The 15,512-nt window shown below is 42.4% G+C and overlaps 1 protein-coding gene across 1 annotated transcript; it reads left to right on the top strand.

Moving 5' to 3' along the window:
• The first annotated feature begins 581 nt into the window (after positions 1–581).
• Positions 582–8,477, top strand: BMP10 (bone morphogenetic protein 10). Its single transcript, XM_043470477.1, has 2 exons — positions 582–1,074; positions 6,837–8,477. The coding sequence occupies exons 1-2, from the start codon at positions 741–743 to the stop codon at positions 7,775–7,777; spliced, it is 1,275 nt and encodes a 424-aa protein (XP_043326412.1). The 5' UTR covers positions 582–740; the 3' UTR covers positions 7,778–8,477.
• Positions 8,478–15,512: the final 7,035 nt, after the last annotated feature.

Below are 15,512 nucleotides of genomic sequence, written 5' to 3'. Positions count from 1 at the left end.
AAGCACCTAATAAATTTTAGTTGCTGTCATAATGAAGCACTTGCCCTATTTTCCCAAAGCCATTTTAGCCAGATCAAATCTGTACGAAAAAGGCTATTGCCCGTGAAGTTTATACTTTCCCATTTCTAATAATGTCAGCTTCCAACGATTTATGTAAGATCATTCATATGTATTAACTTAACTTAGAAATGTTGGCTATTTTGTCTTTCTTCAGAAAAGCTTATGTGAGGATGAAACCCCATCACTTGCATTAATACGTATCACCATTGATGTGTATCCTGTATATTCCTAATGTCTATTTTATGCATGTGTGAAACCGAACCATGTAAAAGCAGAATTCAGGCATTCCTGCCAAAAGGAAGTGAATTAAAAAGAGAAGCAGACTCTTTGCGAGGAGAAAATCGTCCTATCTCTTAGCCAGTGTCAGAATGTGGAAATGTTTACAAAATGCTCATTAAAAGAAAAAAGGATTGCAAGATAGAAACAAAATCTGGTGCGCAGTTTACACTAGGGAGATAAGAAAGGCTAGGCCCCTATGGGGGATTTGTTATCCAATTACTGCAACCTGATTTTTTGGTGGGGGGGAGAGGAAGAGTGGTAAGGGGGAGGGGGAGAGAGGGGAAGTTTCCAAACTTGTCTCCAGTGACACGAGACATTTATGCTCCGTGAGATAAAACTGCCACTTAGAGCCCCAGGAGCGCTAAACCTTCCTGGGTTGGCCTGGGGGCTGGAGCAGAGTCATGGGTTCCGTGGTCCTGCAGCTGTGCACTCTCTCATGCCTGCTGGTTCACTCGGTTTCTGGCAACCCTATCATGAGTCTGGAGCAGTCGCCCCTGGAAGAAGACATGCCCCTCTTCGATGATGTCTTCTCAGAGCAAGATGGTGTAGACTTCAACACACTGCTACAGAGCATGAAGAATGAGTTTCTCAAGACATTGAACCTGTCTGACATCCCCACGCAGGACTCGGCCAAGGTTGACCCACCAGAGTACATGCTGGAGCTCTACAACAAATTCGCGACAGATCGCACCTCCATGCCGTCCGCCAACATCATCAGGAGTTTCAAGAACGAAGGTAAGTGGAGATTTTACCGATAAAATCTGGCTTTGAGTTTTCAGAAGTGGTGGGTAAATTTACAATGCGTGGAAATAATACAGATAAGAGTGAAGACATCTATATAGGGGTATGTATACACAGATATTCCAAAGCAATGCACATTTTGGTCTATACTATTTTTATGGTCATTTTCCAGATAGTACTAAAAGGTATTAAAGAATGGCTTTTTAATCCAATGCCATAAAGTGTTTGTCATTTCACTATCATAATTGGAGCTTTGAAAAATTTCAATTTTGACAGCAGGTAATAAAAAATATTGATGTTGGTCTACCACTATACCTTTGTCATTTTCCAGATAGGCCTCAGTTCCATTTGGCTTTTAATTGACTCCAGGTTTGTGAATTTCTACTTCAAATGAAAAGGTTGAAAAAAAAGACAAAATACAGAGTTATGATTTGTGTTTCACTCAAACTTTGACTGAGTTTTCATTTTGTGACTTGATGTAAAAAATATTCAAACAGGATGGAAACTTATATTTTAGAGATTCTTCCTAAGTTTTTGTTTTGCTTGATGTGACATGTATATCCCTGAGGGCTCAGTGGTATAGAATCTGCCTGTAATGCAGGTGATGTGGGTTCAGTCCCTGGGTGGGGAAGATGCCCTAGAGGAGGGCACAGCAACCCACTTCAGTATTCTTATCTGGAGAATCCCATGGACAGAGGAGCCTGGCAGGCTGCAATCCATAGTGTTGCAAAGAGTCGGACACGACTGAACCGACTGAGCATGCATGCATGTATATCCTTGAAGCACTGTTTATAATTTCCAGAAAGTGTGCATGCCCAATTAATGATTCAGTTTATTCTGTGTCTTTATGAAGAACAACGCACAAACTTTAAATATCATGGGAAAAGTGTGTTTTCTCCCTCTAGATCTTTATTCAGTACTAAACGTAATGACCTAGAAAGTTAATCCTTTGTTTAATATGGTGCAAGTAATCCAAAAAAAATTTTTTTTCTAGAATCTATGGTAAAAGCTGTGGGTCCAAAAAAACCTAATTCTCTCATATTTACCAATTATTCTTTTATAGTCATTAGCCAGGTACAAAACACAGTTTGGTAGATGTTGGCCAAATGTTCTTGAAAGCAAACAGGTAGTAGCAAAAAAGGTAGTAGCTCAGAATTCGGATTTCTGAGACAAGGTTGACTTAATAGATGTGGATATTTAGTTTAATTTCTCTGAATCCCATTTTTTTCCTCATCTGTAAATTGAGAATAATATACCTACATAGCAGGCTTCCCAAATGACGCTAGTGGTAAAGAACCCGTCTGCCAATGCAGGAGACTTAAGAGACATGGGTTCAATCCCTGTGTCAGGAAGATCTCCTAGAGGAGGGCATGGCAATCCACTCCAGTATTCTTGCCTGGAGAACCCCATGGACAGAGGAGCTGGTAAGCTACAATCCGCAGGGTTTGAAAGAGTCCGGCTGAAGTGACTTAGCAGAAGTCAACTGAAGTGACTTAGCAGACACGCATACATACGTATAACACATTGGGTAATTTCACAAAGAGGTCATGAGTAAGAAAGTACACAATTGATATGAAGTTTTGAATGTCAGTTATTGCTAATGAGTTCCTTAAATTCTAGGCATTGGAGGAAGTATTGAATAAGTGTTGCTCAGTCCTGGAGAAACTACTTGGTTTAAAATGTAGGTGACTGCCAGTTTCAAATATTTAGTAACCTTGGAAATGTGACTTCATAACATTTAGTAACATAATGACAATGACAAGTTGAAACTACAGATTCATTTTGAGTCAGTCTGAATTGAAAATAAACAACCTCCTTCCCTAAGAAGCCTTCCTAATGTTTCTGATTACTGATCCCTGGGCAGCTGGCTCAGAATGTGGGTGGGAAAATGTTTGCACCCCTGGGGAGAAAAGTTTTTTTTAGTTCTCACTTTTGTGGAGGATTTGGATGATCTAGGTCAGGAAGTGAAGTTTTCAGAACTTCTTATTACTGAAGACCAGCAAGGGTGGGAGCAAACCTCTCAGTGAACACCCCTGCTGCCTGCACCTCTGTCAGTCCCCAGGTGAAATGCACAGCCCAAGGTCATGAATCCCTCACTGCGCTCACTCTGTTGGCTGTTATTGTCTTTCTTTGATTCTCTGCTGTTTGCTCAGTGCCACTCCCTAGGAGGCAAAGACCAACAAAACAAAATAAAATCTGCTCTACATCTAACTGATCAGGGAAAAACAAGAGCCCCTTCCAAGGTGGAAAAACATGACTTTATTTCCTACCACTGGTTTGACCTCATCTTGGAGAAGTCAGTTCTCTGCATTGAGGCTTGATTTCTTCCAGAATCAGAAAAACAGAGGAGCAATACGAGCATTGCAGAGTCATTGTAAGAGCTAGATAAAACAGTTTGCAAAGCACCTGGCACATGGAATTTGCTCAACAAACCTTAGTTCCCTTGCCTGAAATATAACACCACTATTACTATACTTGCACAAGCACTGTGAACTTATTTTTTTATATCAGCTCTATTGAAGCATAACTGACATACAATAAACTTCATATATTTAAAGTGTATAATTTAACAGGTTTTTACTTACGTAAACATCCATCAGGACCATCATCACCATTCAGATAGTGTGATCATATGCACCATCAGTGAAATTTCCTTTGTGCTTCTCTGTAAACACTTCCTCCCACAACAGTGAGCTTTTATTGTGTGCATTTTTTAAATGGATAGAACACTAGTCTATTTCCCTATTTTTGGTTTTCTCATGTTTCCTGTCCAAGGGGAGTGAAGTTTCCTCCATTCCTATGATGGGGGTGGGAGGAGGCGTACAACTACCAAATTGCTTGATATATTAAGGACACATATCATGCCCATAATCAATTTGGTTTGATGCCCAGAAACATCAACTCATCAATATTTTTAAAGTGCTACCTCCATCACGGTAGATTAGGGGCATAGAAGGGAATGTAAATTGTGGTACCTGACAGTAGGATGTGAATCTATTAATAGTCAGGAGGATCCACTTATAAAGACAACTGAAAAACAAGGACACGAATGGCAAGGTCAAAGGAGAGATATACAGAGTGAGTACTCAAGTTACCCAGAAGGGAGTGGACTTCCAGATAGGGAGGTGAGGAAGAGAGGGTCCCATAGGGAGGGGTCACAGCTAGATAGGTGGAGAAGAGGAAGTAGACCTTTTCAAGGGTCAGAAGAACATATCTAAGGTGCAATAGACAATAAAACAAAGAAATGTTTGGGCAAGTAGTGAAGACATCAGTCTACCTTAAATAAGAGACTTTGTTTAAAAGATTTGTTTAATCTTTCAATGAATATTAATTGATAAATTGCAATATTCCATGCTGCTGGCAAAGAATGGGGGCTATGACTGGGTCAACAGATTAAGACCTGATTACAGTCTAGTTTTGAGAGCCATGCTAGAGAGTCTAAATTCATTCCATTCATATGTAGTTCTCACTGGTGGTGTATGAGAAGATTTTGGGTGGTGCCCAGAGGAAGTTCTAAATCATGTGAAATCATTAGATATTTTTGTTAATGTGGATTAAAAAAAACCCACACAACTATCACCTCAAACCTCTCATTTCAAGAATAGAGCTGCTTAGGACAAGTCTAAAAGTTAGTATGAAAACAATAAAATCAAGTTAAATATTAAAAAGTACAATCTGGCATAGGGACCTAACAGAAATGATGAGCTGAATATACAACTGGGAAAAGGTTGCCAAAGTTGATGGAGACCCCCTCAGATGGTTATCCTTAGCATCTTTGGCATCATGGAACACTTTGATTGATGCCAGATGCCTTTAGGGATTCCTCATAGACAGGTACTACCTGGGGCAAAGTACTTCCCTGATGGCTCAGATGGTAAAGTGTCTGTCTGCAACTCGGGAGACCTGGGTTCGATTCCTGGATTGGGAAGATTCCCTGGAGAAGAAAATGGCAACCCACTCTAGTATTCTTGCCTGGAAAACCCCATGGACAGAGGAGCCTGGCGGGCTATAGTCCATGGGGTTGCAAAGAGCTGGACGTGACTGAGCGACTAATACACAAGTGTACAAGGTTTGGACACCTATAAAATTCTCATATAGGGAATCAACATGGTAATATCTGGAAGTGTGCTTCTAAAACTAAGGGACCTTTAAAGTTTTATTTCATAAACATTCTGAACGCTTCCTATATGCACAAAATCAAGTGCAAAATTAAGGCAACCAATTCACCCTCAAGGTTCATTTCCCCCCATCCCTCCTTACAAAGGACCACACACTCCAGATTCAACTGCTATGACTCCCCTTAGTGTTATAGCTATCTCGTTGAACTTGTTAGGCTTTGGTGTCTAGCAATTGGTCAGCAATTTTTTTTTCCTGTAAAGGGCCAGATAAGTAAATATTTTAAGTTTTGTGGGCCATATTATCTCTGTTAAGACTATTTAACTCTGCCATTGTAGTGCAACAGTAGCCACAAACATAATGCAGAAATGAGTAGTATAGTATAGTGAAAGTCTCTCAGTTGTGTCCAACTCTTTGTGACCCCATGGACTATACAGTCCTTGGAATTCTCCAGGCCAGAATACTGGAGTGGGTAGCCTTTTCCTTCTCTAGGGAATCTTCCCAATCCAGGGATCAAATCCAGGTCTTCTGCATTGCAGGTGGATTCTTTACCAGCTGAGCCACAGGGGAAGCCCAAGAATAATGGAGTGGGTAGCCTATCCCTTCTCCAGAGGATCTTCCCAACCCAGGAATTGAACCCGGGTCTCCTGCATTGCAGGCAGATTCTTTACCAACTATCTATCAGGGTTAACTTCATTTCCAAAAACAGGTGGTGTAGGACTGCCCTTGTGGTCCAGTGGTTAAGAAGCCCTCCAATGCAGGAAGTGGGGGTTCAGTCCCTGGTCAGGGAATTAAGATCCCATATGCCTGCTGCTGCTGCTAAGTCACGTCAGTCGTGTCCAACTCTGTGTGACCCCATAGACGGAAGCCCACCAGGCTCCCCCGTCCCTGGGATTCTCCAGGCAAGAACACTGGAGTGGGTTGCCATTTCCTTCTCCAATGCATGAAAGTGAAAAGTGAAAGTGAAGTCCCTCAGTTGTGTCCGACTCTTAGCGACCCCACGGACTGCAGCCTCCCAGGCTCCTCCGTCCATGGGATTTTCCAGGCAAGAGTACTGGAGTGGGTGCCAGTGCCTTCTCCGCATATGCCCTCAGCCAAGTTTAAAAAACAAACAGGTGGCAGGGCCGATTTGGTCCATGAGCCAGGTTTACAAACCCCTGGTCTAAAGGGATGTTTTTCTGGAAGGCCCTGACTATGTGAAGGACTCCATCCATAAGTACAAATATGAAAAGCCATGACAACCTCATCTCTGAAAAGTTTCAAGCAAAGAACAACCACCATACAGTTCATTTGATAACTCCTCACTGGTTAGAAAAGTTTTCCCTGCACAATCTCCAAGGACCCTCCCAGTTTTGTAATTCTGTGACTGATAAGCTATGGGAACCAGGCTGGGTGTATCTTCTCTCATTCATTAAGGGGTCAGTTTCCATTTTAGTCCTGGCAGCTTATGGTGGTCTAGCATTCAATGCTTGACCTTCAGTACTTTCTCTTAGAGAATGCCAACTCTGTGTTTGTTTTCACTGATTTTCCTTCATTCTCTCTGTGTGGAGAGAATGGACAGGAGTGCTTATTGCATAAATAAGCATCTGTTTTTCTCTGCTACATGCTGCAAATCTGATTCCTTTTTTGTTTTTTTCTAGATCTGTTTTCCCAACCAGCCAGTTTTAACGGACTCCGAAAATACCCTCTCCTCTTCAATGTATCCATCCCTCACCATGAAGACATCATCATGGCTGAGCTCAGGTTGTACACCCTGGTGCAAAGAGACCGCCTGATATATGAAGGAGTGGACCGGAAAATCACCATTTTTGAAGTACTTGAGAGCAAAGAGGACCATGAAGGGGAAAGAAGCATGCTGGTATTGGTGTCAGGGGAGATCTACGGAACCAACAGTGAGTGGGAGACTTTTGATGTCACTGATGCCATCAGGCATTGGCAAAAGTCAGGCTTGTCCACCCACCAGCTGGAGGTCCACATTGAGAGCAAACACGAAACAGAGGACACACTTGGCAGGGGACACCTGGAAATAGACACCAGTGCCCGGAATAAGCACGATCCTTTGCTTGTCGTGTTTTCCGATGACCAAAGCAGTGAGAAGGAGCGGAAAGAGGAACTGGATGAAATGATCGCCCACGAGCAATTCCCAGAGATGGACAATCTGGATTTGGACGGTTATTCCAATGGACCTGGGGAAGAGGCTTTGCTGCAGATGAGGTCGAATATCATCTATGACTCCACCGCCCGCATCAGAAGGAATGCAAAAGGAAACTACTGCAAGAGGACCCCGCTCTACATCGACTTCAAGGAGATTGGCTGGGACTCTTGGATCATCGCTCCGCCTGGATATGAAGCCTATGAATGTCGCGGTGTTTGCAACTACCCCCTGGCAGAGCATCTCACCCCCACAAAGCATGCGATTATCCAGGCCTTGGTCCACCTCAAGAATTCCCAGAAGGCTTCCAAAGCCTGCTGTGTGCCCACCAAGCTCGAGCCCATCTCCATCCTCTATTTAGATAAGGGCGTCGTCACCTACAAGTTTAAATATGAGGGCATGGCTGTCTCTGAATGTGGCTGTAGATAGGAGAGGAATCCTGTGGCTTATTTAATAACTGTAAATGTGTATATTTTGTGTTCCTATTTAATGAGATTATTTAATAAGGGTGTACAGATCATAGAGGCTTGCTGCCTTAGGGAATTTGACAGGTCGGTTTGTTGTAGGAAATTCATGTTTTACTCTACAGTCGAGTCCCTTCCAATCTGTTTTTCTTTGGACTTACCATGTCCCGGCAATGCCATCTCTAACAGCAAGGGGCAAGCCCACACTACTTGCCTTCTATGTTGATTCGAAAGGAACACCGCTAAGCAGAAATACAGTGTCGAGAGAGGTAGATATTTGTGTATGTATATGTGTACATAGATAAGCTTATCAACCTTTTTGGGGCTATAGAGGCAGATTCTACTCACATGCACCATCAAATGTGTATATATTAAAAACCAGTGGGAAGGTCTCGATGACCTCTTCTCTGAGTAAGATTTACATCAAGATAATTTGCACCAGGAATTTAACCATCCTAGGAGCTATTACATCTCTTCAATACTCTTGGAAATCTAGATGCAGCTTTGGCGAGTTGAATTTCCGTCATTACTCAGAGCAGCAAGGCCTGGTAAAGAGGCTGTACATTTGAGGGGAGGGGATGTTTGATACAGAAGCTAAAGGGCTTCAAGGGGCAGTGGCCTTAAGGGACAATAGCAAGGAAGGAGCCCATGGGAGACTAGTGTGCTTTTGAAGGTGGTGACTTGTCAGGAAAGCAGGGGACTTCGTCTGTTCCTGAGGTGATAGAAAATTCAAGGCCTTGTGTGTTGGCCTTTATGGCTGCAGAGGGTGTGGGAGGTGGGAGAGGGGAGGAGGGGCAAAGAAGAGAGATATCCCAGGACTCTTTGCAACTGTGTGAAAGTGAAGTCACTCAGTCATGTCAGTCTCTTTGCGACCCCGTGGACTATAGCCTACCATGCCCCTCCGTCTGTGGGGTTCTCCAGGCAAGAATACTGGAGTGGGTTGCCATTTCCTTCTCCAGGGGATCTTCCCAACCCAGGGATCGAACCTGAGTCTCCCACATTGCAGGCAGATGCTTTACCCTCTTGAGCCACCAGGGAAGCCTTGTAACTGTATAAGCAGGTCTAATTGGATAGTTCAATAATTTGGACAAAATAAAATTATCAAAGACCAAGAGACCAAGAGAAGGAAATATCAGAAGGGATCTGTTTGTTGGACTCTTCACTTCTTACTCTTCTCTTCCCATCTTCTCCTTTGCCTCTGAACTTCTGCTCTTGCTTTTCCCACCTTTTCACTCCCGTCTCTCTTTCTGCCCCAGCACCTGTGTCCTTGTTTCATTCCTGCGTCCCCTGTCTTCGCTGGCCTTCATTGCCCCTGCTGTGAGCTGAAAGAGGACACCTGAAAAGCATTTGCTCTTAGGATAGAAGGAGTTAGTGCTTTATGTCTAGATTTTCCCCTGATATTTTACTTAGTTGAGTTGCTAGTATATAAGATTTTTGTTCATGAGGAATACCAAAGTGTAAGAAAAAGAGAACCAGAGTCAAAATGAATACACTTAAACAAAGGAGTTAATAAACAGACACACAACGAAATGAGTCGAAAGCCAAGCTGGAGTTTGGAAATCAGCTATGGTAGGAACCCTGTGCCTTCCCTTCCTTCTCCTTCTGCAGTCTTTCCATCTTGCCAGGATGAAGGGACTGGGAAGGTGTCTCTGATGGGAGTGGTCTGGGATGCCTGCCCAGTAGTTGGCCAGTTGGAAGGATACTTGAGACTCTGACTTTGGTCCCAGTGCCCCTCGTGCCGGACCACAGGTGCTGTGCAGGCAGAACCACGACAGAATTGTTCCGACTCCTCCAGGCAGACGACAGGGATGGTCCAAGCTAGAACTGGAAATGTGGTTCCCCCACCCTCCTCCAACTGAATACTTCTTTAAGAAGTTTTGCACTTTTTTTTTTTTTTTTAAATCTCATCTTGCACTAGAAAATAGAGGCAAGGGAAGCTATTTTGAAGGACATCTTGCCGAATTAGGACCTCAGCTCTGCACATCCATTGTCTGCTGGTGGCCAGAGGCTGAGTCCTGGAGAATTCATTGGCCCTGGAAGAATGGAGTTTTGGCCATCAGTGGGTATATGGTGACTGACAATTTGAGAGAGCTAGCAACTCAGAATTATTCAGTGATGGAATGCCTCCTACCTAAAATGGTGTGCTTGTGTGTGTGTGTGTGTGTGTGTGTGTGTGTGTGTGTAGCTGGCTTTATATAGCCAAGCTTAGTACCCTCTGTGAGAAGGGGTCCATCCTTTGCATTCATGGTACACACCATTTACTCATATACTCTATAGTACTTCTAAAGGACACTGTAATAGACATATGGTAAAACCTTGGTTGAACAGGATTGTTATAGTTAGATAAAAACCAACCAAGATTTTCTTCATATGTAAAATAAACAGGAGTCATATGCTGGTGAATACTTTATAACCAGCAGTGGTAAGGATGGTATAAAAACACCCCCCCACCACCACTATGGCCTATTTCAAGACACCAGTGTGTTGTCAATTGGCTCACAAAATTCCCATAAGCCTAACAGCAGGTTCTCAGGAGTCGTGCGTGCCAGCTCTGGTACCCTCTGCTGGTAGCGCACAGATAATAGAACACGGATGGTGTGAGGTGCCAGGCTCTGCTTTTCTCAGCCCCTCTGCTGGCTCTTCCGGGTTCCTGGAGAAATTTGTCATGAGCCCTCATAATCACTCTTTCATTAAAGAGATGTGAAAATCTAGGCTGTAGGCAATGCCTACTGTTTCTCTTTTTACTGCAGTCCAGATGCAAACATGCGTTTCTAAGATTTTCTTCTACCCTACAGAGAGTGCAGAAAGCCGTTTATTGCTTATTCAAATGTATTTTTTTTTCTTTCTTCTCATCAAAAAATGAAGAGACACTGACCACAGGTAGTGGAGTCCTGCCATCTCCCCTTAGACCTCCTGAATCAAGTTTGCAACCTCTCTACATCACTGCATTGATACAAAGCCAGGAAGTTGTCAGACCCTTAGGAAAGTAGAACTCACTACTGTCTTTTCTGGTCATAGACCTTTGCTATGTCCCACACCAGTCTTTTTTAATATTTTTATGGCAGAATTATCATCATAGAAGTTGATAACCCTAAATGACTTTCGAGGAGAAAGATAGCAGAGGGACTTTGGCAGCCAACAACCCAAATATTCATGTAAAAGTTTCTAGGCTTCCTACTATTTATTGATGGATATATTTATTTTTGTAATATACTGTAGAATACCAAATATTTTATTTTTATGTTTGTGATTCTCTCTTGGATAAAAGAGTCTTCTGTGCTTTTTTGAACAGTACCTTCCCCTAAATATGGCTCCTTTACAATGTATGGCCTGTATTTTCATCTCTCTCTTTTTGCACCAAAATTTCCTGTTACTTTAACAAGTCTTTTCATAACTTTGCCATAACTTTGTATATTTGTACCTTGTAGGCATGCTGCGAGCTCCTTGGCATGTTTACTGATTTGTAAATAAGAGAGTTTTAACTGAAGTGCCCGTGTTTTCAGAAAACATTTCATCAGTAAATGTCACTCTAATGAGCTGACACTATCATTTTACTGTGAGAGGCAAATGTCAGGATGTGAGGGACTAAGATCGCTGCTCAGTGAATGGAGACAGAATGTAATGGGGGTCTTTCATCCCCCAAAACTGGGTGCTTCCCCTCTGATCTTATCCATTGCCTTCAATGACCCACCAATTCAGATACCCAGTTGGAAAAATCTGTTTGTAATTGGACCCATTATGCTATAAATGAAAAAGATATATATAATATATATATTAATTTAGTGATTTCTCCAAAGAATCAGTCTTAAAGTGAATAACTTCTTTCCTGCATGTAATTTTTTGGTCTGAAAGAGTGGTAAATACTTTCCCCAGAACTCTTAGTAAATTTTGTGGTATTCTTTGGAATTTACATTGTTAAAGTAAAAGATACTTTCATAGAAAGGAATTTTACGTAGGACTGCTTACTGCACTCATCAACAGACTATAAAATCCAGCAGTGTTTTAGCAAAATCATTTGCAATTTGTAACACTGGAGGGACCTTGCCCTTTTTAAAGACTGTGGATCTTTTCACAGAATCACCAGTGGTGGTACTTAGTCCTTTTCAGATCTGGTTAAAAAAAGCAGTGCTTCTGTGACTCTGCGTTTTCTTGCCTCCAACAAAGACATTTGGTTTCACACATTAGAGTGAAGGAAAGTAGATAATGTTGTATAATAGCAACAAAAAAAGGGTGTTTCTGGGTGTGGAAATGTAAAATGAACAACCCCATCAAGGAATGCCCGTTTGTCGTGATCCACATGTTTCCATTGCACATGAGCACTTGTTTTGTGAGAGTCTGGCCTGAGTGCCCTGGGAATGTGGACTGCTCGTGCCCACCTAACACGCCCCCACAAACACGGGAAATCGGCTAATACTGCAGTCACACTGAACCAGCTGAAGCATGTTCATGTTCTCTTGTCAAACCATGTCTAAATGTACTTAGTAACTATTAGAGTAAAGTGAAGATGGAAATAGATATTTGACACTGTGTTCATAAGCCACATGTGTACATTCAGGATCATCTTGTTAAATAAAATGGAAAAATTATTTTGACAATAATTATTTGCAGCTTGTTTTTCCTCGAGATGAAATCTTTTCTGCCTTCCCTTCCCACCCCACCCCCTTCTTTTGCATATCTGTTTCACAGTCTATTCAGATGGAATAAAGCTTCCTGCTACATTTGTAGAGCATGGCCAGAGGAAATGATGAGTTGGTTTTGGCTTCTAACTGGTCTCCCCAGAGAGTGAGTAGTTGTTTCTCTCATTTTATACAACTTTCTGTGAATCCCAAGAATTCCAGAGACATACATAGACAATGATGTTGGCTCCTGGCAATAATTGAGAAATATTTCTTTTTTGAGTGTGGAATGAGGCAGGAGAAGCAGAAGTTTCTTTGGGAAACATACTCATGCTAAATTTCATTGAAATTTGATTATTCAAACTTTACAGAATCTCAGCCTTAGAAGGGAACTTGACAGTTATCTGAGGGCTACTCAGGCAGCCACCAAAATACCTTTCATCTTTTCTGCAAATATTAGTGATGAGAAGGGAACACACTTCCTTTAAGGAGCACCTAATGCGTTTTTAGAGGAGTTGCCTTGATTATACTCACTTCATCAAGTAGGTTAGGTCGTTGTGCATACAGGTCACTTCAGGAGAGACAAAGGTAAGCAGAAAGCTGTTAGGGTTCTTCCTTATATGAATTTAATTCACTCTCAGTGACCCTCACAGCTTTCCAGTTCCCAGCGACTGGGGCTGAACATGCACATCTGATCCACCTTCCTGACAGCCTCTATGGCTTGCAAACAGCTCTCCTATCCTTCTGGATCCACTGTTTCCCTTGTTCTGCAATAGGAAAGGAACATGTTAGGTGCTCAGTCATGTCCGACTCTTTGTGACCCCATGGACTATAGCCTGCCAGGTTCCTCTGTCCATCGAATTTTCCAACTGAGAATACTGGAGTGGGTTGCCCTTCCCTTCTCCAGGGGATATTCCTAAATCAGTGATCAAACCAGGGAAGCAATAGACCATGTTGAAACACATGCCCAGAAACAGCTCCTTCAGCCAGAGGGAAACAGAAGGAAGGCCTGTACCTGGTCGAGACCTTGGCCCTGACAGGGTAATATGTCTGGTAGACAGATAGATGATGCTGCTTGTCCTGAGAGGAAGTTTACTCTTATGGCAGATCATGGGATCTGAAGGACATAGAGACAGGTGGGTCAAAATTCCTTTTATCAATCATCCTGCACCTCTTTTGGAGGTCATGATCTGGCAAGTGCATCAGCAGGGAGCACAACCCTAGTTGCTCAGCATCAGAAGTGACGAAGGCAGGATGAGAGTTCCAGGTGTGGAGAAAAGGGAGCTGAGAACCTAAGATGGGCGTAAGCCAGGACTGGACTGACAAAACCTGAAAAGCCATTCTTATACTTTATTTTGAATTTTTTTAGCAACACTTTCATTCCTTTCTGTAAATAAGTCCATTACTGAGTGTTTCTCCCAGTGTGGAGTCTGGATTCATTCTCCATCTTGGTCTGACCTGAGCATGGCAGCCCAGGGCTAGCTATCATGGTTCTAGAAGTTTCTCATCCACAATAGAGCCTGGTAGTACATTGGGCAGACAGGGCTGTAAATGATTTGGGGAGGGGTGTAGTTTGTCTACAAAGTAAGAGAAAAAAATGATTTTCAAAGCTCAGATTATACATTAATATTATTTATAGGTTGTACTACTGCTTGTAAGGTGAATGGGCCTTTGTGGTGGTGAGGGAAAATAGTGCCATGAGAAGGGCTCCATGTAACTCCAGTCATGTGGATGAGAGCCCGCTTTTGAGCAGAAGTGATTATTTGTAAATAAGGGGCTTGCTTGGAGAAGGTGAGAGCTTGTTAACTTGGGTGGTTATAAATGGATTATGTGATTATCTTCAACTCACTCCCCCAAACTGTCAGTTTACAAGAACCAGCTCCTGCCTACTCTTAATGGTCATCAGACGGTTCACACAGATCCACAGGAGCTCAGCTCATCCCAAGGAGAAAGTCCAGAAACTATACAGACACCCAGTCCATTTTCACTCTTAAATGAGATTCTGAGACTTGTAAAAGCTTTAACACTCTCAATTCAAATTAAGATTCTTCAATGGGAAGTGTGAAGCAGGGTTTCAGCAGAAAATTTTCACTCACAGGACACAAGGCCTGCTTTCTCCCACAGAAGAGAAATGGTGTTAGAAAATCCAGTTCTAACCCCTCTAATACCCCCTCATTAGTATTTTTGCCTAAAATGCATGACGTAACCTGACTAATTATGAGGAAATAGCAGATGAATCCGTTTGGAGAACATTCTAGAGAATAACCAGGCTGCACTCTCTTAAATCTTTGATGAAAGGCAAAGAAAAATTGAGACGCTATTATATATTAAAAGAGGCTAAAAAGACATGACAACTAAATGCAACACATGATCCTGGATTGGATCCTAGATCCCCCCTCAGCGCCACTCTCCACCGAAAGGGCAAAAGGACATTCTCTTTTTGTTAAGTTCCCTACTGCTCAGGGGGTAGAGTCTTCAGCTCTATACTCTCAAATGACGGTCATTTTAAAAAGAATCTTCTGCATGGTTATTGCTCTTTCTCTGAAGCTGTGGGAAGTCGTATGGGAGGAGTAACTAGGCCTTTTGCCCAATGTCATCTGCAAGAAGCAAGCAAGTAGCATTCAAAATAAGACCTTTGCGCAGCGGGTAGACAGAAGGAAAACAGAGTGGAGGGGAAACTATTCATCCGCGTTGCAAACGTGATGTCAGTACATGAGCTACGGTCAAGCATTTTCCTGAAATAACCACGCTCAACACTCCATTCCCCGAAAAGGAGCACGCTTTTCAGGCAGTAAACCATCTGTTTTAAGTGTTTAGAAAACGGCTCTCCAATCACTGGTAATTTAAACTTCCTTATACCCCAGTTCAATGTTTGATAAGGAAGGAGTGCTAACAGGATGGGAACTGAGTGACTATATTAAGAAACCCAGCCAGAACAAAAACCAGCCCCCTGTAGCTATGTTGTTTATGCTCCAGATCCATCTGTTTTAATTAACGTAATATTTACATGAGACCAGCTCCTGTCACATGTTCTGTTCTTTAATATTTTTTTTGGTTTTGTTTTTTGTTTTTTTGGGGGGTGTT

The sequence above is a fragment of the Cervus canadensis genome, chromosome 5, assembly GCF_019320065.1.
Source record: "Cervus canadensis isolate Bull #8, Minnesota chromosome 5, ASM1932006v1, whole genome shotgun sequence".
Classification (NCBI taxonomy): Eukaryota; Metazoa; Chordata; class Mammalia; order Artiodactyla; family Cervidae; genus Cervus; species Cervus canadensis.
This window is presented reverse-complemented; position numbering and strand designations above follow the sequence as displayed.